At 37.1% G+C, this 24,664-nt stretch overlaps 1 protein-coding gene across 10 annotated transcripts in view; it reads right to left on the bottom strand.

Moving 5' to 3' along the window:
- Positions 1-235: 235 nt before the first annotated feature.
- The window catches only part of FCHO2 (FCH domain only 2), a 79,605-nt gene continuing 55,176 nt past the window's right edge, over positions 236-24,664 (bottom strand). For 3 of the 10 annotated variants that reach the window (XM_027671567.1, XM_027671568.1, XM_027671569.1), the window contains 11 exons: positions 24,473-24,567; positions 20,633-21,142; positions 19,900-20,003; positions 16,541-16,670; positions 11,166-11,277; positions 10,405-10,560; positions 9,354-9,486; positions 6,296-6,495; positions 4,143-4,207; positions 2,761-2,925; positions 236-2,519 (listed from right to left, as the gene is read on the bottom strand). In XM_027671567.1, the coding sequence (XP_027527368.1) occupies positions 2,497-2,519; positions 2,761-2,925; positions 4,143-4,207; positions 6,296-6,495; positions 9,354-9,486; positions 10,405-10,560; positions 11,166-11,277; positions 16,541-16,670; positions 19,900-20,003; positions 20,633-21,142; positions 24,473-24,567 (1,693 nt within the window). In that variant the 3' untranslated portion in view covers positions 236-2,496. Of the gene's footprint in view, positions 2,520-2,760; positions 2,926-4,142; positions 4,208-6,295; positions 6,496-9,353; positions 9,487-10,404; positions 10,561-11,165; positions 11,278-15,355; positions 15,686-16,540; positions 16,671-19,899; positions 20,004-20,632; positions 21,143-24,472; positions 24,568-24,664 lie in introns of those variants that run through there. The other 7 variants (XM_027671570.1, XM_027671571.1, XR_003532263.1 and 4 more) reach the window with 6 other exon arrangements.

Genomic DNA, 24,664 nt, shown 5'->3' with positions numbered 1-24,664 from the left:
CTCAGGCATTCCAGTTTAGTAAGGATGCAACTCTTTGCAGAAGTCATCTTTCCATTCACTTTCTCTGTGGTATTTTTAAATATATAAAAGAGTTCATAATTATCTCTACCCTTTACCACTTAAAATCAATTAACACTTTTAAAATGTTCAATAGAGGCATAGTTTTGTTGTATTACCTTACTGCTTAGAAGATCTGTGGAACTAACAGCAAAAGTACAGGCAATATAAATCAGTCTTTAAAATATATATTACATGTTTATTATGGGTGCAAATTTTTTAAAATTTACATTTTATGAAAATTCTGAAGTATTTACAATTTTTGTAAGATAAACTTGTATGCTCTAATTTACAGTCTGATGTAGCAACAATTCATAAAAATTCAGATCCTTTAGAGTTGTGTTTACAAATTAATTTTCTTAGGAGGCAGCTACAAGGGATATTGCTGTATACACAGGCAAGAACCAGCTTGCTACATACTTTTTTTTAATATCAGATAGCTACAAGTACTTTTTACATTGTTCTTGAGTTTCTTTACAAAAATGCGATATAAACTTGTATGGCTTCAAAATTGTAACCTGCACCCAACACAAATGTATGTAAAAACATCTGAATGAAAGCTAGTTTAAAAGTGCTGAAACATTAACTACTTCATTTAACTTAGGAATTAAAGTAATACTTGATTAGAAATTGAAATAACAGTTTGGTTTTCATTCATAAAGTACTGTCACATTAATCAGTTTGATTACAAAGCAGATTACAATTTAAATTCCAGTAAAAAGACTGTACCATTTTAGGAGTTAAAAATTTACCATCAATAAGATTAGCAAATTAGGAGCCAAATATACTCTTCCAATCAAATCTACAGCACAGTATGTTCTTAGTATTAACAATGGAATTCTCATCTGCAAAAGTGTGTAGTGTACATTAGAATTTGTGTAGCCTCTACAAAGGCATAAATTCTTGTAAAGCTTCAGCAGTTCATTTCACTACTGGCTTTGCATGAATTAACTTGAGCATGTTTTACTGTTTTAACAGAGAATTTGAAATAGATACTAGTACTCTAAATATTCATTTGAAATTCCCCTATGAAGATTATTGAATTATCTTGCCCGAATGCTTTTGATTTCAGCACTAAAAAAACCTCTTGATAATATAAATACATAGAAGATTTTCTAAATTACTGACTTGCTTTAAAAAATATTAATGATGTCACTTCCCTCTGCCTAGGCTGTGGCAAGCAGATTAGACGACAATAGAAATATTAAAATTGGTAGTTATAGAAAAAAATTAATGGACAAGTCACTATTTGTCATAATGCTGCCATAAAATATTCCTCCCAAAGTACTATGAGTACATTCACATCACACATCCCCAAAAGCACTCAAAGTCTAAAGACTTACAGTCAAAGTGAAGAGTAATGCTGTTTGCTTTTAGAGTTTGCTTTTACTATCTTCAGTAATTTTTCAGGATTCTCATCTTTGGTGACAATAAAGTTACTTAATGAAAGTTTCTGAATCCTGAATGATGGATCTCCCTTTACTACAGCCACATTTTATTGCGGTTACCCCATGAGGAAGTAATTCAATATTTTAAACATCTTTTAAAACAAACTCCATTATTTGCAAATCTGCCTTTGAAATAAATCCCAGTGAAAGGAATTTTTATAAAATTGTATGTATAATACAAATATCGTGCTTTCTTCATGAAGAGCTAAACTCTTAAAAAGGAAATGAGGCACATGAATATCAAATTGGATAGGCACAGGCTTTTTTGAAAGGCACAATTGTTATGCAATTCATATAAAAATAAATTAAAATCTACAGCGTCGCAATCACAACGCCCAAAAAATTTACCAACTGCAGAAGGAAATCTCTGCTGTGTTTTGCAATTTTGTAACACATTGCACTTAGGGAAAAAAACGCTTTATAAAACAACTTACATGTTAATAATATATGATACAGGGGAATGAAGTTACTTTTCCTTTATACATCTCTAACTCAGCTGGTTTTGTGGCATCAGTGGACAGAAGGACTACATGAGACTTAGCCTCTGCTATCTTTAAAAACTGGCAATTAAAAGCTGGCAATTAAAGAATCTGAGAAATGAATATTAGTTATGGAAAGCTCAAATATTTCTTACTTGCTGTCCTACATTTTAGGTTTAATGTTTACAGTACAACATACAATTTCATACTTTCATTACAACTGTGGATTACTATTTTGACTTCATCAGTATAAATTTACGAAATTTTCAACAAATTTTCCGAAATATTGCAGTTGATCATTTACAGACAGTGTTGAAGTTAACTTCAGTGCTATTGTAAAGTAATAAAAAGTTTTCAAATTGACTTTCAAAAGTGCATTTACTTTCTGTAGTTTAGCCTCAAAGTAGATAACATTTTGAAAAAATTAATGCGTATTAAAATAGTGTTTGAAAGGTAGAGAGGGCGGAGTGGATTTCTTGCACTCCTTTGATCCGATGACTTTCACAGGTACATCAACAGTCTGCCATATACCGTCCTGAAAAACAAAGGTAGGTTGTTTTGCAGTCAGTAGGTAAACCACATTTTGTCAGTACTTTCCTTAGAGCAGTTTGAGTAACTACAGAAAAACAAAAAACCTATGAAACACTTGTCAGAGATGTTTTAATGAAAAGTAACTATTTACACATCATCACTCATTTAACAGTATCATATTTTAGAATTTAACACTAGAGAATGTATAATACTAGTCTGAATATATAAGCATGTCAGTGTCATACCAGTGGCAAATCTCTTCTTAAGAAGGGAAAGCCGATAGCCAGTGCCTACAAGCTCCACATCTACTCCTGAAAGGGTGCTTCCTTCACTGATGAATTGCACTGCAAGTGTTGCTGGTTTACTGGGTCCTCCTGAAAGTTCAAATTTTGCCCTGAGGGATCCAGAACCTATAAAAACAACAAAACTGAAAAGTTGGTTGTTTTGCAAGAAAAAAAAGATCTCCCAAAATTCTTAGTAAGTAAGAAGTGTAACTAACATCGTGACCTTTGAGATCTATTCCTATTGGCAATCCAATAGGATTTTCAAAAGAGATGAGAGGACAAGTCTGTTTTTTCCAATACTCTGTTTAAGACAATGGCCAGTGAATGATTTAAAGAGAAAAAATACACATTTAAATCATTCACATTAGTGAATGATTTAAAGAGGAACATATACACAGAATGTGTGCATCAGACAGCCTAGTAATTACTTAATGACTTAAAATACTTGATTGCTCCTTGTAATCATCATTTATGTTTGCTGGTCTGTAAGTACTTAATACCAGCTATTTCATGGTGGAAACTATCTGATATATAGATAAGTAGATTGGATCTGCTTTTCACTAGCAGATTTGAAAGTATTTCAGAATACTTAAAAGTTATCATGATCTGTCTGCATTAAAGTACATGAACGAAACCATTGAAAGAAATGCAGCTATACAGTAATGTACCCAGAGGAAAGAAATTACTCTTTTCCTAATAAAGAAAAGGTCTGATTAAATACTTTTCCTCACAAATTTCAGTTGATTTTTTCAGAGACACTGGTGAAGTGTCATCACCTTGATATTATTACAAAGCATTAATAGTTCAAAATTACTCTTAAGTACATTTCTGTAGTCAATGAAAGACATTTAAAAAACCCCACATTGTTGCTAGTTTCTAGTTTTTAAACAACTCTTCTATTGTTCTTGCAAAAGTATGCTGGGAAAAATGAGATTTAAATAATTAATAATGGAATAACAAATGTCAAGTATTTTTACTTCTGTAAAACAATTTGCTATTCCTAGTCAATAGGAACTGCTAAAGGACAAAGCTATTTTCATTTGAATAACTGCTCGCTTCCAAATAACATGAATACAATAATTTCCTACCTGATCTGAACTCCATTTTAGAGCTAACTGCTTTCATGGGACTTCATTATTTTCCATTGTATAGCTCATTAATAAATTTATATTTTGACATTTCACTATTAATGGAATCTCTCAGAAGGCAATTAATTGACAAGGCAGCAAACTGCTAAATAGGATACAGCATGAGAAAATGTGTAAAGAGGCACGAGGATGTAGATGATAACTTTTTTACTATTAAATTTTTTCTGTACAAGAAAACAAAAGAGTTTAACTTGCCTCCATTCTCAGACTTCTCTGAAATGCTAGATATTTTCCAATATGCTTTCATCTGGTCTGCATTCCTGTAAGAGAATGGTAAATTAGTTATAAGCACCAGTTTTAGCACATTATGTCCCTTGATTGCACTGGTATGTTACAGACATTTCTAAATAGAGGTCTATAAAAAAATTTGCTCATTTTAAGGTAAGTCTGTGGAAAACTACAGGAGGAAAAGAGGAAAAGAGAAGGGTGCGTCTCCATTGTTCCAGAACAGCAAGCTCAGAAGTATACAATTCTTTATACATCTTATACAACACTTTTTTATGCATTTAACACTGTCCTATGTCCTCACCTATGGCTCTAAAATTCAAAATCCTCTGCAGTCTCAAAGGGTAAGTTACCCCAGAAGTAGTTTGGAAGCTATGCCTTATGCTTCATGATGATGATGGTAGGAGGGCGAGCACTGTTGATTGCTCCCCCCCGTGTGAGAGTCCTGGAACCATGAAATTTATTCCATTTCCATTCTAGTAAAACTAATTGGTATAAGTGACACACTGTTTAAGCTAACTTCAGACACTGTAAATGGGCAGACAAGGGCACCAAGCACAAGAGTCTCTAAGCTGACAGGGCATTTTAACTTCCGGAGAACTTTCCAGCACTTCCATCAAAGGAAAGTCAACAACTTATAGGTGTGAGCAGCATGAAGTGCTGATAGGTTTGAAACTGCTCTTGGCATTGATGCAGCAGGACTGAAATGCTCACATAAGTAGCACAGATGGTAACACTTACTCACAAGAGGTCAAGATATAAAGCATTTATTTCTAAAAAAAGACCAAAGTCCCACCACCCAACCCACTAGACCAAGTAGGTAGCACAACACAAATACTAGACTGCCTGGGACATAACTGAATTTTTTTTTTTTGGTCAGCTTGCCAGGCTCAAAACTCTGGCTTTTGGTAGTTGCCTAGGTGAAAGAGAGAATTTGGACTCAAATTTCCTAATCTGATGAATCAGTAATGCAACTGTCACTAACTCTTCCCTATCTGACACTAGGTCTTCTGGGTGGCTGCTCCTGCTTTCACTCAGGTTTTGTTATGGAGGGGTTTATGGGCAGGGAGATTGGCTTCACCAGACAGTGTAGTCATGTTGTTCAGGCAGGATACTGAACCTGTCCTTGCTTAGAATAAGCTTAAGATCTTGGTTAAAATTAATGTTCCCTTGAAATACCAAGTCAAGAAAGATTCAGTCCTGCCCAGGATTTTTTTTCACTTAAAATGATACTGTATTACTACTTTGTCCAATTAACACCTTTAAATGTGTTGCCTCCAGAAACATCAGAATCTACCTGATAAATGCATGAGGTTTATTTTTCTTCTAAGCCTTGCTTTTTAAGGTAAACTGATCTATAAGAAACAATGTTAACAAAGCCTGACTTCCTTCAATTTGGTATTCTTTGCCTTCTTCATGTTAAAAAGATCCTCTTCAAAATAAACTGTCCAGGATTTATATTACAGCTGGGTAAGTTCTTATGTGACACCAAAACACAGGTGCAGTGACTGAATTCTGCTTTTGCACCAGGGCTGTACTGCTCTGCTGGTTTTCAAAAACTTGTAGTAACGTAACTACTCAAGATCTATGTTTCACTTCCAAGTGTTACTGTAAATGCAGGCTTATCAGGTGGTGGCAGATAGCTGCTAGTCGGATAATAATCTGCATTACACTTGAATTGAGAGACAATGCTAACTGGCTCATGGAGAGCTCCTCAGTTACTGAGGTTTGTTTTAAACAATCAGGAAATCTTCTTAAGAACTGCATTTCTGCTACTTTATATAATCCGTATATATGAATATATTTATACACACATGCACAAATTGGTTTTTATCAATTTCAAATTACTGTATTAAAATTGTCTATCCTATCTATTGGCCAAAAGAAAGCAAACATTGAAAATTTCATAATCGGATTGTGTTATTACACATCTGGGATGGGTGCATATTGTCTCATTTTAGTCTATGTGAACTAGCTGCACATTAATCTGTTTCAGACCAGAAAATGTCTATACACCTGATACTACACATATTGCTGTTTTTTCCTATGAAGTTTTTTGGACTGTGACACCAGTGAGTGCACTGAAATGAATCTGAAAAAAGTACTGAAAGTATTAAAATTACCATTTTGCAGGTGGAAGTGACTGCATGTTTGTTACTCCTCCATCTACTGGTACCACAACCTGGACATTAGACAGCATACCAGGCACATTCATAGACTCTGGATTGTATTTATAATCCACTCTCACATCAGTAGTGCTAGCATCACATTTCCAGTAAGTTGCAAGATTCAATGGAGTAGACTGTATGCCATTTGAAGATACCTGTGAAAGAATAAACAATTGACAGCAGCTTAATTAAAATATTCCCCTTTTAGGCAGAATTAGGGGATGACTGTAACAAACATAACTCTAAATACTGACAAAATATCAAGAGAACAATTGACCTTAGAGTCCTTAATCACAGAATTCTGAAGAATGTTGCAGCCAAAAGGAATTTTTGTTATTTTAATTTGAAATCAAATAGTTAAAGAAAAGGTTTAAACTCCTTCTGGCCTATGAGGTTCCTCCCTGTTCTTACTTTTATAACACTTTGTAAGCTTTGTTTTTGTCTTGTGTTCTACCTTACACAAGCATGCTTGCAGCAAAATGACTTCACCCTTAGCAGTTGTGTGCCATGCCAATTTAGCTGCCCAAGCAGCCAGCAGCAGACGACACCACCTGTCATTATGGGACAGGCAGCCAGCAAAATAGTTCTTACCTATTCGAAGCATTATTTTCCTGCTGCAGAAGGTTGAATGACACTTCTGTAGCTAAGCTTGTGCTACTGCCCTGATGCACCTCTACCACGTTCTCAGCCTACTTGAGGAAGCTTCTATGTCCTGGTGCACACTCTCACCTTTCCTTGGCAGCCCAGAACCTTTTCTCTCTGCCTGGGCTTCCATGTGCCAGTGCCTCATTTTTCCACGAAGAATCCACAGTATTCATCTCAGCAAACCAAAGAAATGTTTTGTTCCTTCAGTCTTTCTCAGGAATTCTATGTGCCTAATATGCTTTTTGTAGATTCAGTATACCAAGATTTTAAACCATATTGGGAGGATGTGGAAACTACAATGGTATGAATAGGTAGACCGACAGCTTATTTTCAGGGTGTTTTTGTGGGTACACTTGTCTCAGATATCCAGACATTTCAATGCAGGCAAATCCCTGCCCCAGATTCATTCTCTGTTGAGGTGAATCTGTCTTGAATATTCACAAAGGCTTTCTATTAACAGCCAGAACATCATCTCACTGATTCACACAATGGCTGAGGTTGACAGGGACCTCCCAGAGGTTGTCTGGTCCAACTCTCCTGCTCAAGCAGGGCCATCTTGAACCAGCTGCTCAGGACCATGTGCAGACAACTTCTGAACATTCGCAAGGACAGAGACTCCACCACTCCCCTAGGCAACCTGTGCCAGTGATCAGTCACCGTCACAGGAGAAAAATGTTTCTTGCTGTTCAGAGGGAATTTCCTGTGCTTTAGCATGCCTCTGGTTCTGTCACTGGGCACCAGTGAAAACAGCCCAGCTCTGTCCTCTGTGCGTTCTCCCTCAGGTATTTATACATACTGATGAGGTTTCCCTGAACTTTCCCTTCTCCAGGCTGAAGAATCCTAGCTCTCTCAGCCTTTCCTCATGGGAGAGATACTGCAGTCCCATCATCATCTCTGTGGCTCTTCACTGAGCTCTCTCCAGTCTCACTTGCAATAGGCAACCCAGAACTGGACACAGCACTCTAGGTGTGGCCTCACCAGTGCTGAGTGGAGGGGAAGAATCCTCTCCCTTGACCTACTAGCAATACTTTGCCTAGTGCAGCCCAGGAGACCATCTGCCACCTTTGCAGCAAGGGCAGGTTGTTTGGCTCATGTTCAACATAGTGTCTCCCCAGGTCCTTTTCTGCCAAGCTGCTTTCCAGCTGGTTGCATGGAGTTGTTCCACCGCAGGTGCACTGCTTGTTGAATTCATGAGATTCCTTTCAGCCCATTTCTGCAGCCTGTTGAGCTCCCTCTGGAGGGCAAAATAACCCTCTGGTGTATCCAGAGGGTCATTCCTGTTCAGTGTTGTCAGCAAACTTGCCAGGGGTACGCTGCCCCATCATCCAGATCATTAATGAAGCTATTAAACGGTAACATCAGTATTGACCCCTGGAGTTCAGTGCTAGTTAACGGCCTCCAGCTAGACTTCATGATCACCACTTGCTGGGCCCAACTGTTCAGCCAGTTTTCACCTCACTTCAGTGTCTGCTCATCCAGCCTGTACTTCACCAATTTCTCTATAAGGATTCTGCGGGAGACAGTGTTGAAAGCCCTCTTCAAGTATAAGCAGACAATATCTACTGCTCTACCCTCATCCACTGGGGCAGTTATGTCATCACAGAAGTTTATCAGCTTGGTCAAGCATGATTTTCCCTTAGTAAATCCATTCTGACTACTCCTGTTTTATTATACTGTGAGAGGTCAGAATGTCATATGTTCTCAGATAGAATTACAGAATGCTTTGGATTGGAAGGGACCTTAAAGAACAAATAGTATCAACCCTCCCTCACCATAGGCACAGGTAACTTTCAGTAGACCAGGCTCAAAGGCCTATACAGCTTGGCCTTGAACACTTCCAGGAATAGGGCATCTATAACTTCTCTGGGCAACCTGTGCCAGTAACTCACCATCCACTGAGTAAAGAATTTTTCCCCAGTACCTAATCTAAACCTACTCTCTTTCAGTTGGAATGCATTACCGTATATTAACATTCATCAGCTACAGCATCCTAAACTTAGGCAACTGCAAAATCAAAGACAGTACAAGTACAAACTAAAACAAGCCCCCACCAAATCCTAAAGGAAAATTTGATTTTGCTAATATAAAAAAAAAAAGCAGTGTTTGAAGCTTGCATGCATGAATTGGACTGATGCATAAGCAAGCTGAAACAGGTCCTGAATCCAAATGAACGACACGAAGCATGGCAGGAATGTGCTAAGCCTGAGCAGAGTCTAGGCATTGTAAGCAGTGACATACCCAGAACTGGTCTAGATGAGGGATGACAGTTCATCTGCATTCTGGCAGATGAAGAATTATTCTTTTAATTTTTGGGTAGATATCAGATCTGGAATGCCTTAAAAAATTCCAAAGGAAAAAAAGTGTTTACCTGATACTTTAAAACATCCACATTGTAATAGGATGCAGATGGATTCTGCTCTGATAATTTCTTGAGGTAGACAGTTATAGCTTGCATGTTCATCCAAAAATCCTTAGTACTGGAGTCACTTTGTGACTGATCACTACAAAGAAAGATCACCAATCAGGAGTGAAGTATTACACCACTCAAACAAGAATACTAGACATTTTAACTGTTTTTGCAAAAAGTGCTTTTTCAGTATAATTCACTCTGTCAAATACAGTTCTGCTAACATTTCAGTTTTAAACTGTCATGTCAAAGAGCAATTAAATTTAATGTTGTATGAATCATTCATTATGTTAAGTATGAATGATCAAAATGAAATTAAATAAAAAACCCCAGATGTATATGGTTTGATTCATTATTTCAGTAATTTAAAAAATTCTGCATTTAAAAGCATTTAACTAGTTTTCCAAAAATTTCTCCAATAAATGAAATAGAAACTGCTCATCTGGAACATATCTCTGCTAAAAAATTCCAGCTTTTCCTAATTTTTTAAAAAACAATATCTCCAAGTGTGATTTCAACAACTACCCTACTCAATCAGCAAACTTTTTTCTTACAAATTCTCCCAAGCATGCTGCTACACGTCTGAGAGATAGTTAGGTAATGAATCTGATAGGTGCAGAAATTATTTGGTTTAAAAATACACCCATAGGTGACAAATAAGAGTAGGTGAAGCTCCTACTACTTGTTTTCCATTTAAGGCTACCATAGTTACTATAGTTACTACTGTATATAAAAATAATTTATAAAATGCATAAATATAAATTATAAAATGCAAAGCTACATTTGCAAAATATTTTTTATGGCTCCTATTATATCAGCACAAGTTTCAAGGCCAGTAATCACTGAGATTTTTAACGATGACAGTGCAGAGAACTAAGCTGAACAAGATTAATTCAAGAAAATAATTATATGTAAGTAAATCAACCAGACTGTAAAGAATTCTGATTTACACATACAACTCGTATTTTACAAATCATGTAGTTTAAAATTATGTAAAAAAAAAATACAAAACCTGTATACAAGTTGTGCATTTGGAAGAATCTGTTCTAGTTTGCTTGTGTTTTTTACCCTGAAGCAGAGCACAGCAGGAGATGGGTTGCTGGTGAAGACTTTAATAATCCCACTTGGGAATGATATTGTCATATCACCAGTAATCTTCACAATACATCTAAAAGAGAATGAAAACATCAGTTTCATTGCAACTCATTAACTGCCTAGTTTTAATATTAATTTTAAAGCAAACATTGTATTTGCACAATCTGATGAACTGAACTAAAACCAGAAAATCAATCTCAAATGAGAGTAATGTGACAATGTGCTGTCACTTTCAACTTGGAAGTAAGATGAAATAAGTAAAGAAAAGAAGTTTAACTGCTTAAGCATACAGTAGTCTTGGTGGATATTTTTTGGGCTTTGAAAACATGGTACAGCTATGCTTAGGCAAGGCCTAAGTAGCATAGCAAGGGATGTGACAGAGGGAATGAGGTGCTTATATCTGTCCAAATTTACATGTAGCACCTACCTGACTATGATAAAAATCCTTGTCATTCTCAGTGTGAACAAATTTCTGTAAAGTAGGTATATATGAACTCCTAGCAGGATGCAAGCCAGCACAGAGCAATAAGCCACTCTTGTCATTTATACCAGGGGAAAAACACGATTTTGAATTCCCCTCCTAACGTATTACATTTTCCCCCAAAATATAGCAAATAGATTCAGCGTCTTTTCTTATTGTAACTTATTACATTCAAAACAATTCACTATTTAACTAACTTTGTGGGATCTGCTCCTTTAAAGTAGGCGTTAACAGATTCAGTAAGGGCTACTGCAACAGGCAAGGTGTCCTGGTTTCCAAGGCTGACAGGGCTGGGACCACGTGAAACACCTAGAATACATACAGTGTATAGATTTAATTTTCAAAAAGCTTAATGATAGATTTCAGAACGGTTGACTACATCTGTCATTTTCACAAGAAGTTACTGCCATCAAGGTCACAGTAGCATCTGAAGTATTACTTGAAAGGTGTGTAGAAATACATAAAAATAGTACAGCACAATTGTACAATCAGGAACACAGGGCTATCAGTAGATTATGTAGACAGACACAAGGAAATACATATGAGGCAGAGGAACACTGCATTAAAATGGCCACTGGTGAAAGTGAAATCAACAGACCCAAAGGAAATAAGACATTGACTAGAATGCTTTAAAAAAAACCCCTACTGTATGCTTTTTGTATGGAAAAATGTATGATAAAATGGTCATAGAAATGCAAAGAATTTACTTACAACAAGAATGAACCTGAATGCAAATACATCAATATTATACCACATAAGTGAACTGTTGAACATTCTTTTAACTTTTTCAGCCAATAAACATTACAATTCCCAAGCAGAAATTGTTGGAGGAGTCTTCATTTTTTTTTTCTTGTGTCAACACAACACAATTCCAATACAGAAATACAAAAATCAACTCAGATCTCATGCTAAGGCATTTTGAAATGTGCATAAACAACTGATGAAATAGGTTGTCACTGGATTTTATTTTTCACAAATTTTCTACATGTGTACTGAATATAAAAGACAATATTGGAAGTTTTGTCTTATTCATTAGTGAAGCAGTGTAGTAGAGAGCATCTTATTAATTTTTTTTGTCCCACTGCTGAAATGGCCTGTACCACACAGTATTATCTATCACAAAGGAGGCACAATCTTCATCTTTTCATAAGCAAATTGAGAAACTTCTCTTTCATATCATAAAGCAGAAACAAAATGCTTCTATATAATACTGCTCATGGCAAATTAAACCTATTTACTTTAAAACAGTGGCTGTCCTTTCTGAGCTCTTTCAGAAGCAAAAAGAAGTTTTGACCTTGTTCTTCACAGAGGAACTAGTATCTCATATTAAACCTTAAATTCAGAGATAAGTAAATGAAGTAGTAACAAAAAGAGAGCAAAAGACAGAAGTTGGTCTAATTCTACCTCACACCTCACTCTCATACATCACAATTTCTTGACTAAGATAGTAAAATGTTCAGAATACTTCTCAGCACCATGAAAACATTTGTGCAACATTTAGGCCTCCTTAGATCAAAAAGATCTAGTCACAACTGTTAAAAACCAAAAATTCTTAGAAGAATGAACTATTATGATGCTGGCTACAAAACAGATTTATTTAGTTTTTCTCAATGTGAACAGTAGGTTAGACAATACATGGATCATATTTCCAAAGTCTTCTCTCTCCCTGAAAATGACCAATAAAAGTTGTGATTCCAGAAATCATTATTTCAAGAAGCAAACATGCAATAAAATAATGAGTTATCCATCACTAGAAATTCTGTTTGATGAAATACTGAACTCCAGAATTATTTTTTACTAAAGCCAAAATATCCACTCAATGAAGGTAGTAATACAGTTGCTGAGCTATTCTACTGTCTTTTTCCCCCAATTTAAAAAGGAACAACAAACCATTGCAGAGCAGATAGGATTACCTTGCATATAGGAGTATAAATTATTTTTAAATCTTTTACTTAATGGCCTTGTGCACATTTTTATATTGATATTTGAATATCATGCAAGTAATGCAGATATATTAATTATTATTCCTATCGGTAAAAGACAAATACTGTTTTCTTGACTGCAGAGTGAAATTCATTAGAAATACTAACATTGCTTTTACTTTTTTTTAGGAAACACCACAGCAAATACATATTTCTCTGAGTTCTATTTGGGGGATTACAAATGAGATATCTTCTCTTTTATGTGCTCTGTTTCCACTGTTGGTCACTCTTTGATTCATAAAAATCTATGCATTCTCCTAAAAACCAATAAATTGAAACAAATAAATTGCTATAAATTCAATGCGGTCAAGTGCCAGCTCTTGCCTTTGGGTCACAACAAACCCAGGCAGTGCTACAGGCTGGGTGAAGAGTGGCTGGAAAGCTGCCTGGCAGAAAAGGACCCGGGTGTGCTGGTCCATAGCGGCTGACCATGAGCCAGCTGTGTGCCTAGGTGGCCAAGAAGGCCAGTGACATCCTGGCCTGGATCAGCAATAGTGTGTCCAGCAGGACCAGGGCAGTGATTGTCCCCCTGTACTCAGCACTGGTGAGGCTGCACCTTGAACACCGTGTCCAGTTCTGGACCTCTCACTCCCAGAAGGACACTGAGTGTGTCCAGAGAAGGGCAACAGAGCTGATGAAGGGTCTAGAGAGTAAGTCCTATGAGGAGCACCTGAAGGAGCTGGAGTTGTTCAGCCTGGAGAAAAGCAGGCTCAGAGGAGACCTTATTACTCTCTACAGCGACCTGAAAGGAGCAAGGCTGTGAGTCAGCTTCATCTCACAGGAAACTACTGACAGAATAAGAGGATATGGCCAGGGGAGGTTCAGGTTGGACATCAGGAAGAATTTCTCCACTTAGAATGGGCTGCCCATGGAGGTAGTGGAGTCACTGTCCCTGGAGGTGTTCAAGAAACAATTGGAGCACTTAGTGCTATGGTTTAATTAGCATGGTAGTGACTGGTCAATGGTTGATAATCTTGGGGTTTTTTTCCAACCTTCATGATTCTATCATTCCATTCTATAAAACAAATGTAACTGCTTAATCTAACTCTGGAAGTCATCCTTTTGTTGCCTTGCTGCTGAAAATACAATTCAATGCAGCAATATCCAGCTTCAGGGTCTTCCATGTCTGCTGTGAGGTCTCAGAGGAACAGGATATCACAGAGCTCCACCAAGGTGTCATGGCTCCAGCTCAGGCTGAAGCCCAGCGCAAAGTTCCAGTTCTACCACCTTTGGCAGTGACAGGAAAGCTGGCTTAAACGCCCTGACACCTACCTCAGCCTGACCACCACTACCAGCCCCTGAGCTGTGCTGACATAAGAGCTAGTGACACAACCATACAAATGGTTGCATTGACATTCTCAAGGTGCAGACCAAAACTACAGAGCAAAAGACTGCATCATTGGTCATAAAAAGGGCAAATGAATAAACCTGATCAAATGGTCTTAGTTAAGTTTAGGAAAAAAGATTCAGACAATTTTAATATTGGCTAAACAGCTGTCATGAAAATAAAGTTTATTTTAAGAAAGTGTGACCTTTATTATGTCTATATTCAAAGATTTGTATTCTATGTAAATATACAGACATTTTTATCTACTTGTGTTATGAGAATAAGGATTGTCAAGTTAAAAATATATTCACTTTACTTGAAAGAAAGTAGTAATGACAAACTGAAGAAGCAAGGCCAAGTTTCAGCTTGTTTGCGGAGCAGGGAAGGGGATAGGCAGAAGATTACATTTATATAAAAGTGGTTATATCAAGTTTCGGTGATTTGAGAAACATATAACTTGTTAAGTAGTTGAGATTTCAAGCCATTTGTATCTGCCAGATACCATCTAGAGAAACTTGTTTCAAAAGAAATACAATTTTATTAGATGTAGTGAATTAGGATGATTAGTTGAGACATAAATCTGCTTTGAGTACAATACCTGGTGGTGTCCCACAAAGCTTTTCAATTGTAGGAAGATTTCGAATCAAAAGATCATCCTCTATTACATTTAAATGAAACAAAACATTGCAAGAAAACAAAATATTTCAAGCAAAAATAGATGTTAAAAAAGAACGTATTAAAAAAATACTTCACAAATTAAATTAAGGCTAAAGCATAAAAGAAACACTCAATTATGCATGCCTTAAAGTTCTCTTGGATAAAGACAATAAAAGTCAACTCTCCATTATTCAGGACAAATGGGTACAGGAAACACTGGACTGTGCAAAAGTCAAAAGAATACATACAGTATTGCAGAGTATATTCTCATGCCCCAAAGTCTTTCAGCTCTCTGCACTGACCTTCCCCTTTTTCCAGGACTATTTCATACAGTCAGTGCAGATGGAACTGGCCTTATTTATTTTTCCTAGTCCAGATTAATAACCATGTCAAACCTCGGTGTCAGCACACACCTCCTTACCTCCTCCCTCACCTCATGATTTCACTGTCTCCAACAACATGCACACACTGAGAGCTGGGGATATTGATGCTCCTGCCACAAATTTTTGGTTCCTTGGCACCAGAGCTGAGGCCTGAGGATGTGAGCCTGGATGGACTTGGCAACCAAAATATCAGTTTTCTTTCTGTGATGCTTCTCAGCATTTGTGAAACTGGTGTACAGTAAATCGTAGGAGCTAAGGTTGGGCAGAACTTAGTAGCTTTGCTCCTGCACAAGGTGGAAACAGCTGCATTGCTTTCAGTGCAGAACTCCCACTGGAAGCTGCAAAAATGCTCTCCTGAGCTGCTAAGCCTGAGTGAGGAATCCTTGGCATATAACATTCACAGATAACTGAACAATAACTTGAGAATCTTATTTAACTTGGGACTAAAGAGGTAATAGTGTTCAGGAATGAAACAATTCAATTCTGCTACATAAACAAGTTAAAATGTTTTAAACCCCAGTGCCCCCCAACCTAACAAAAACCCCACTAACTAAAAAAAACTCTCTCTATATCCTTTTCATTTGTTGTAACCAAATATCAAAACTGAAGGCCTATCCTTTAAAAACAAGAGAAAACCATCTGAAATTAGTGTCAACACATGAAGATGAATTAGCTTTTCATCTTAGTCTTCTTTGCTTATTTGTTTGTTTTGTTTTTACTAAACACCCCTGTTTAGCTTATATACTTAACAAACTTGAAGAAAAAGATGCATTAGATTACTTTTGGAAACTGGAATTACAGGACAACAAATTAAATTAAAAGAGCATAAAAGAACTCACTTTCATGAACCTTTACATTCATTCAAATTTTTCAGCATCCCAAAATATTTCTGCACCTATATAATAACATCTTCTGAAAAAATACATGATAACATGTTGTACTTGATGGATATACAAGCATACCAAATAGGAATTAATGGAATATCAATTCCGAATAATATTTTTCTAAAGAACATGCTATAATTGGATCTACAGTCTAATCTAATTGAATCCACTTTCATGTCTCTTGGTGTCATTTAGAAGCAGGTATTGCAAAGGATGCTAGAAGTACCTAGACTTGCATATGAAAAAACGAACTCCAACAAATGGTTTTCCTAACAGGTGCAACCTAGTAGTAGAGTTATCCTATTTCTAAAATAAGATAAAATGGTTAATTAAACTTACCAACTGTAGGTGTGTTTGCTGCACTGAGAGAAGCAGAAGAGGATATAGAAGAAATGCTCTCTGCACGTGCCAAAGGAGCTGCTGGAGGTGGACTTGAGTTAGAGGTCAACGGAGGGCTGAATGGCCTAGGCTGAACAAAAGAGATTACAAGAATATAACACAAAGTGGTTTTAAAGAGACAAAAAAAGGACTATAAATAGAAAAGTTCTTAATTTCATGCCCCAAACAATTTCATAATGTTTCTCAACATAGTTCCTTTAATGCTTTATCTACCCTAGTTTTAAGTGTAAAACAGAGAACCCACATTTTCCATTGGAATGAATTCCATTATTTCACAGATTATAAATTTTTTTGATGGAGTAGTCAAGTCTAATATATTTGATTATTTAGCAGCCTGTCAATAGTAGTGATATAACACAGTATTAGAACCTAAGATTACAGACTACTGTGCATGTGTGCAGCGAACATGGATTTAGAAAGCTAAAGCACAGCTAATAATGAATTGGAAGTAAGACCAGCAGAAGGCTACTAAAATAGTTGGGACTGGAGTACAGGAGAGAGAGGAACAGGCTGAAGGACCAGAGTTTGTTCAGCCTGGAGAACAGAAACCTAAGGAGAGAACTATTAGTAGTCTCTCATTAGGCAAAAGCAGGTACACAAAGAAATCACAATCAGGTTCTTCTAAGAGATACAAGAGCTATTGCAAAGGAAATTTCAGCTGGACTTTGCGAAAAATTCTTTCTTGCAACCTTGTAGTTAAATCCTGGGACAGGTTGCCATATTGGCAGATTGTAAAATCTCCCACTTGAGATTTTTAAAACTCAGCATGTGCCTAAGCAATCTGATGTAATTTTGAAGTCAGCCCTTCTTTAAGCAAGTTAGCCTAGGGAATTTAAAGTCTCTTCCATTCTAGATCTCTGGATGGTTTTATGATTCACTGAATTGTTAAGGTATTTAACCAATGATGATATTGGGATTAACTTATCCAAAAGGTACTGAAAACCCTGAAGCATCATTTGGGCAGAGTAACTGTAGAATCCCAGAAGACAAGGGACAAATGTGTATGTCTAAAACACCGATAGCTGGATGACTGTGGAGCCAACCAAGGATTGTTGGTAATAACAGACAAGGACTGTCAGTAATAATCAAGCATTGTTACTAATAACACTCCGTGAGAAAGAAAAAGATGTGGCTGGAGAAGGGGCCATGTGGAGGTAGGACAGTACTCTTCTGGGACAAACATCTTTGCTCTGTTTCCTGGAGATAAGCACAATGGAGTACCACACAAGTGCAGGCTGAGAAGTGGGCATGGACTGCAGGGGGGGATCAAGACCATCCAAGACTTACAAAGCCCTCCAACCCATTTCCAGAGAGGTCTGAAAGAACAGACTGCCTATGATAACTAATTTGCACAGAAAGTGAGAAACCTGTCTTCGGGGGGGAAACATCTATAAAAACGGTACCCCCACGAAGCCCAGGTGGTGCCCCCATGAACCTGGACATCCCATTGGCTGGACTGACACTGGAACCAGGACTGGTGATCTCTTTTTCTCTCTTTGTTTCTCTCTCTTCCTCTTTACTTAATGTCTTCCTTTCTCTCTTTCTTTTTATCTTACCCCTTACCCAAGGCCCATTGCCAGATGCTTGTATAGTAAGTCAGGGACCAGCATACCAATTTCAATGACAAATGTATAATTTAATAATAAAGCTTCGTGAGTTTTTGTGGACCCTCTGACTTTTATTTCTTTCAACCACAAGCATTTATGAATCTTGGGTGCTTCCTTCCCCCTATGGGTGGGACGTCACAGTAACTCTTCACCCCCCACTCCTCCCCACTCCGTTTTATGTGGCTTTGATAGACTATGGGAATTGTAAAAGGAGTTGACACATAATGAAGACAACTGACAATCTCCCACTTGTATCCAGATAATAATCAATTTCTAAAACAACAGTATAAAATGAATGTAGCTTTGTGCAGGATCATTCTTTATAGCAGAACACTACCAGATAAATTCTTTTATTTAATAATGATGACATGAAGAACAGATTCCTTGGACTGAGAGCGATTACTCCCATTTTATATTGGAATGAGAAAAGAATCTCAAAATGAACCCTATTCTGACCCTACAGGAAAGCAAAACAGTTTGAAAATGTTTTAGTTTTGTCAAAGCATGAGATCAAAATTTTATTTATAAAAAGAATTAGGTGACAGTACCCTGTGTAAAGTAAGATATGCAGGTGTCCCCAGAAATGCCAAGGCAGTGGAATGAGAAGGCCAGAACATGAAAAACTTATAAAAACCTCACAGTACTGTAGAAGCACTGGGAGAAAAGGCAAGGCCCCACCCTCCCCAGGGCTTCTTGTCTTCTCCTCCCTGTCCTTCCCACCTTCTCTGGGCTGCTGTGGCCCTGTACATGTTTGTGAGGGTTAACTCTCTAGCATAGCAGAAAGAGAGAACACAGCTCCCCCTCTGGAACTCCCTCTGACTGCAGAAGGGAAAAAAAATTAACCCTTTTGAGAAGGCATTTTGCAGTCTTCCTAAGTGAAATGAGTTCTAGCTTGCCGTTACAAATTCTTCCGAAATTGTACCTATCCCTACACCTTGCTACTTTGAAATACAGTAAGAGGATCTTACCACAGGAATGTTTTTCCAAGTCAGTAAGTCAAGTGAAACACACAGAATACTAATAATCACAGAGGAAATTAAGTATGGCCTGGTCTGATAGGCTGTTTGGTTATTTGCATTCTTTACCACATTCCTTACTGGCAGGTGAACCTGCACTGCCTTACTGGCAGGTGAACGTGCACTGCAGGCAGCGAGCAGATGCAGGCAGCGTGCAATCTCTCACTATCCTGATGGGCGACTGCTGTGATCTGCCACCTCCCCTCTCAGCACCAAGGGCAGGGAGAAGTCACAGCAGGGCTACTTTTGTCAACACATGACTGATAAAGATCTACTCAATACCACTCATTCCCCAAAGCATTGATGGTACCCCTAAAACAATGGAGCTTTGTAAATAACTTTGCTAGTATTTCCCATTTTGAAAATTTCAATCTTATGCATGTGCCATCCTTTCATTATCAAATTATTGATTTGCTCAATTAAAAACATTCAGCTGATACAAAAAATTATGTTTTGGACCTTTTTATTTCTGTTAAGAATTACCCGTTCTAGTAACATAATTGTCATAAACAATTTCCATGCCTATCTGGAGATGTTGAAAATCTGCTTATGTGATTCTTAGAACATTGGCTAGAAAGTAACTCCACTTACAGAGTAACAGTGTAAATGAATGGTGTATTGGAAATCAAGTCACAATGGAGAACAAAAAAAACCCCAAAAACCAATCAATACATACTATTTCATTAATCCCACTAAGTTTCCCGGTAGTCAGCTTTGGTCTTGAAGCAGGCCTTGGAGGAGGTACAATGGTGCCTACAGAAAGAGGAGTGGTGGGCCTCGCTGGAAGAAAGCAAATTTAAGAAAATAAGTATTAAAATATCACACCGAACATAAATACTTACTCACTTGAATAGAATAACTGGAAGTGATGTTTTGACTAGAAGCTCCTATTTTACAAGTGCCATGGTCTAAGATTTAGCACTAATTATAAGTGCTTTTAAAATAGTGCCATGTGATACCCTGAAAAGTTACTTGAAAAACAGCATCATGGGCTTTCTCATTGCTCTCAAGTGACTTTATACCAAGCAGTCATGGGGGTTTGTATGTAAAAATAATTGGTTTAGCAAATTCAATTACTTAATCTTTGAGATCTCACTGCTGTCTAACATCCCACAAAAACACAATCCCATTTCTAGAAAAGAAACACTGCATAGTTAAGAGAAAGCAATGCCTTGAAATGAATAATTTGAATTTTCTTCTTGTTTCAAGCTGAATATTTACTTTATTATTTATTTATTAAACTTTCAAGGAAATTGGTGCTAGCAAGCAGTTTAGTACATTCTAATTAAGAAGACGTGTTAATTTTAGCATCAGGTGAGCAATAATAACAAAACTAAAAATGAGTCTGAAGCTCGCTTTTTGTAGTCAGTTATTAGCAAAGAGCAGTACAGAATGCATGCTTGCCATACCCTTATTTGTATGAGCACAAGAGGACACTAAACTATAGTCCAGTAATGTTGAAGATGATGCGGAAGATATTTCAGCAGCAGTGCCAGTTTCTTCAATGAATAATTGTTCATGGCATATAGTGTTACTGAAAAGGTCTCTTTGATCCTCAGAAGCACAGCTGTTGGAAGAATTCCCAAGCCAAGCAGAGGAGGCAAGGCAGGCATTTTCAGTTTTAAAATGCAATCTTTGGGGTTCCTTCTCCTCTGTGCTTGTGTGTCTAATTGTAAGAAGTTCATCAGCAAAGGAAATCCACTGACTCTGAGACTGTGAAACACAGCATAAAGTATTGGTACTCCCTGATGGTGCTGCTGTAACACTAGATTTGCACAAAGTGCTAATGGTAAAGTCTGGTGAGGATGTGCTTGTAGACCCTGAGTCTGTCTGGTGTCCAAGCAAAGACTGAGAAACTCTACACCCAGCCAAATCAGTGGTAGATGAGGAGGAGCTCCTACTGTGCTCTTTTAGGGTAGCTGAAGGAAAAAGGAAGAATTGAAACTAGGAACGATACTGAAAAGATAAAACTTTCAATATTCAAAAAAGTATCTAATATCCCCTGCAGGAGGATTACTAGCCAGCATGAAAAAACAATTGCTCTACTAGGCTAAAAATTGCCCCACTTACAAATAAAAGAAAAAAAAGCACTAGTGACACATCACATGTACTTTATTCATACTGCCAACCACATCACTTTCCATTTTTCAAGCACATAAAAAATACTTTACTGTCTATCTCTTCATTTAAGACTACTTCTCATGACCTTCTTTATTCCTCTTACTTCCTCCCTGCTCTGATTTAATTTCCTCTAATCTTTGTCTTTTCCTTCTTGCATCCTCATCCATTTTTGGTTCCTCTCTACAGCTTTCTGCTTTTAATTTCTTTCAAAGTTATTTAATCAAATCTATCCTGTTCATTCCAAACATTTTGGTCCTCTTAGCCCTAACACTTGTAAAAGAAAGGCCCAACAGAACTGGGTTTCAGGTAAGTGAAGACAATGCAATTACATGATCCGGTCTGATATTTATTCTGTCTGTATCAACCTGTGTCTAATGAGTAACAATACAGATGAGGGATCATACACCCCAGGTTTTTCCTCTCTTATCCTATTGTCTTCAGACTGCTGAAAAAATGAGTTTTCCACAAGTACTCCCTGCACTTGCTGTTGCCTGTTGCACGAGATCACAATAGAAGCAGAAAATGCAAGGTTAGGCAATTCTCAACATCTTGCAGATTGGCAGAGCGAGGAGCAACAGCAGAGTGACACAGGAAATGAAAAAAGAGAAATACATTTAAAAGTTCAGGTCAAAAGTACAATTGTCTTCTCTACAGGACCATGGCTATTTTGCCATGAACAAGTACATTCTCTAAGTCCACATAAACATTAGAGTTTTAACACAGTTTTCCCTCTCTAACAGATACTTTAAATATTATTCAAAGGCTTTAAAACACTACAGTAAATCCTATTTAAAAACAATGTGGAAATGTCAAAAACTATTTTAAAAATACATAAGGATGAAAATAAGGAAGAAAATGAAAAAGAAGCATTTTTACATTATCAAGAGCTGGCTAAAAAATGTCTGTTGTGTTTGTTCAAGATAACAAAGTTATCTTAAGCTTCTAATAAAGCAGGATTATTCATGGATGACCAAAGACAACTTCTGTGCTGCATAAACCACTGTCTGCTCAAATGCCATGGTAGTTTGAGTGTTCAATGATTAACACAGTTATGAAACAACAGCTAAACAAATGTTTAAACAGAAAAAAAAAAATAAAGTTCTCTGTGAGGCATGCTATATCATTATATACAGATATGATGTATTCAAAAAACTAATTTATGTAAGTTTTGGATTGAGATTTTCAAAGCTTTAAGCATCAGTTTACTTACATGAATCTTCAAGTTGAAGATAAAACATGGATTTAAAGGAAAATACAATCAGATCAAAGTTGTGTATTTTTCAAAAGTCTTTAGAACTAAATTGCAGGTTAGTAAGCATTTGAACTCTATTTAACCAGTACAAAGATCCAGTTGTTTTTTCCCCAAATGTATTAGTAATTTGTTATTCTTGAGAACACTTACTTTCTACTTAACTCCACAGATTATTTCACAAGGCTAAACATCTAGTTAAGTTCTAGAACAACAATCCTTGAAATAATTATTTCGTAGATAAAGTTTGCGAAGGCACAGATGTATCTAAACTTGACTTATGTCCACAGGACACCGTATTCCATCAAGTTCAGTGAAGCCTAGGGCTCTGTGCATAAGGGTCATGGGCATGAGGACTAGGGTAGATGACTCCCTGCCAGATACGGCTACAGAGGATGTAACAGATCTCTGTCACTATTCAACAGACAGAGACTACCTTCCTCCACAGTTCTGCTGCCAGGAGGGACTGTATGAAGATTTCCTAACCTGCTCTGACTTCCCATCCTGGCACAGCAATAAACACCTGAACACAGCAGCAACCACCAGCACAACAAATTAGGTACTCTCTGCCTTTCTCTGCAGACTGCAACACCAGATCAAAGCTAGCAAAACAGATTATTTTGATAAAGCACCATTTCTTTTCTGAATACGTCAATAATATCTGTCTCTATATGATTTATTCTTAGATGTGTTATCACACATGTGGATTCACTAGCCAATACTACTGACCAGTTACCTAAGTGAGAATGAGATGATCTAATGAATTCTATAAGCCAGATTTGTTAAGACCATAATTTTTAAGGGACAAGAATTTGTAGTGAAAGATTAAGTTCTACATAAAACCCAAAGGATTACATAGCGATACAGATTTTTGCTAAAAGAATGTTACTAAAGCCAAGAATTAACACCAGTTTTTCATAATTCTCCTATTGATATATGTATTTTTCTTACTGTTCTTCAATCTGATCTTCAAGTATGATCAAGCATAGAGGAAAACAGCTAGAAAGCCATAATCGTGAACAAAGAATGGAGGTCTATTACGTTTTTTTTTGAGTATTAATACCTAGTTAAAAAAAATAATCAGCAAACACACTTCCTTTCCTAGGCACGTGGGAGGAAAAAAGTGTCTACATTAAGAAAGCAAAGGTTGGGAAATAGATACGCAGTAGGTAGATGGAAAAGAACTATGGAACTATTTTTTGCAAAGACCAAGTTTCAGGAAAGCCTGCCAGTGTTCTGCCCACACTAATATCCCGCACCCCAAAATTCCCATGCAAGAAAAGCCCTTACGCTCCACTTCCCACACTCCATGGACCATCCTTTTTTTCCCAGTACCCTTGTTCTCAGGATCTCACCTTAATTCATGTCTCAGTCCTGCCATTTTTATCCATCTGCCCCTGGATTATGCACATCTAACAATCATTGTTAACTACAGGAAACAAATTCCTCACGGCAAAGCTGTGCAATGCCTTTATATTACACAGCTCAATCAACTTTCCCGGAAAGAAGAAACTCATCCCTATTCATTGTGAAAGGTCAGCATGTCTCACAGTTGCTGCAACACCCTCCATTTAATCTCCCAGCTCTACCAGCAGAACATAACAGGATTACATTCTACATGGTAAGCATTTTTTTGGAAAGTAAGAAAGGACGAAGAAAGACAGAATTTTCCTAAGGTCTGTAGCACTCCCTCTTGCATCTTGCTCTCTAGCTTGAAAGCCTTGTATCCTCAGTTGTGTAATACTTCTAAGGTAGTATACTGCCTTATAAAATTCTTTCATTTTATAGTCAAAGTACATCCCCTTGCAATAACTAAAAAAACAACACCAGAACATCCTCAAGTATATAGAGAAAACATTATTTACTAATAATATTTTACCTGAGGAGGATGAGGATGCCAAGGAAACTGAAGAGGAAGATTCAAGAGAACTGCTGAAGAGTGGATCCCATGCCAGGAGGTCACTGTTCCCCTTTCTATGTTAAGAGTTACAATTGGAATATAAATGAAAGATGTATGCATTCATAAAAGTCAAATCAACTTCAGTAGTTTGATAATGTGATAAAGATAATA

Source organism: Neopelma chrysocephalum, unplaced genomic scaffold, assembly GCF_003984885.1.
Source record: "Neopelma chrysocephalum unplaced genomic scaffold, ASM398488v2 Primary Assembly neopelma1_97102, whole genome shotgun sequence".
NCBI classification, from domain to species: domain Eukaryota; kingdom Metazoa; phylum Chordata; class Aves; order Passeriformes; family Pipridae; genus Neopelma; species Neopelma chrysocephalum.
Note: the sequence above shows the minus strand (reverse complement) of the source record. Positions and strands in the feature narration are given on the sequence as shown.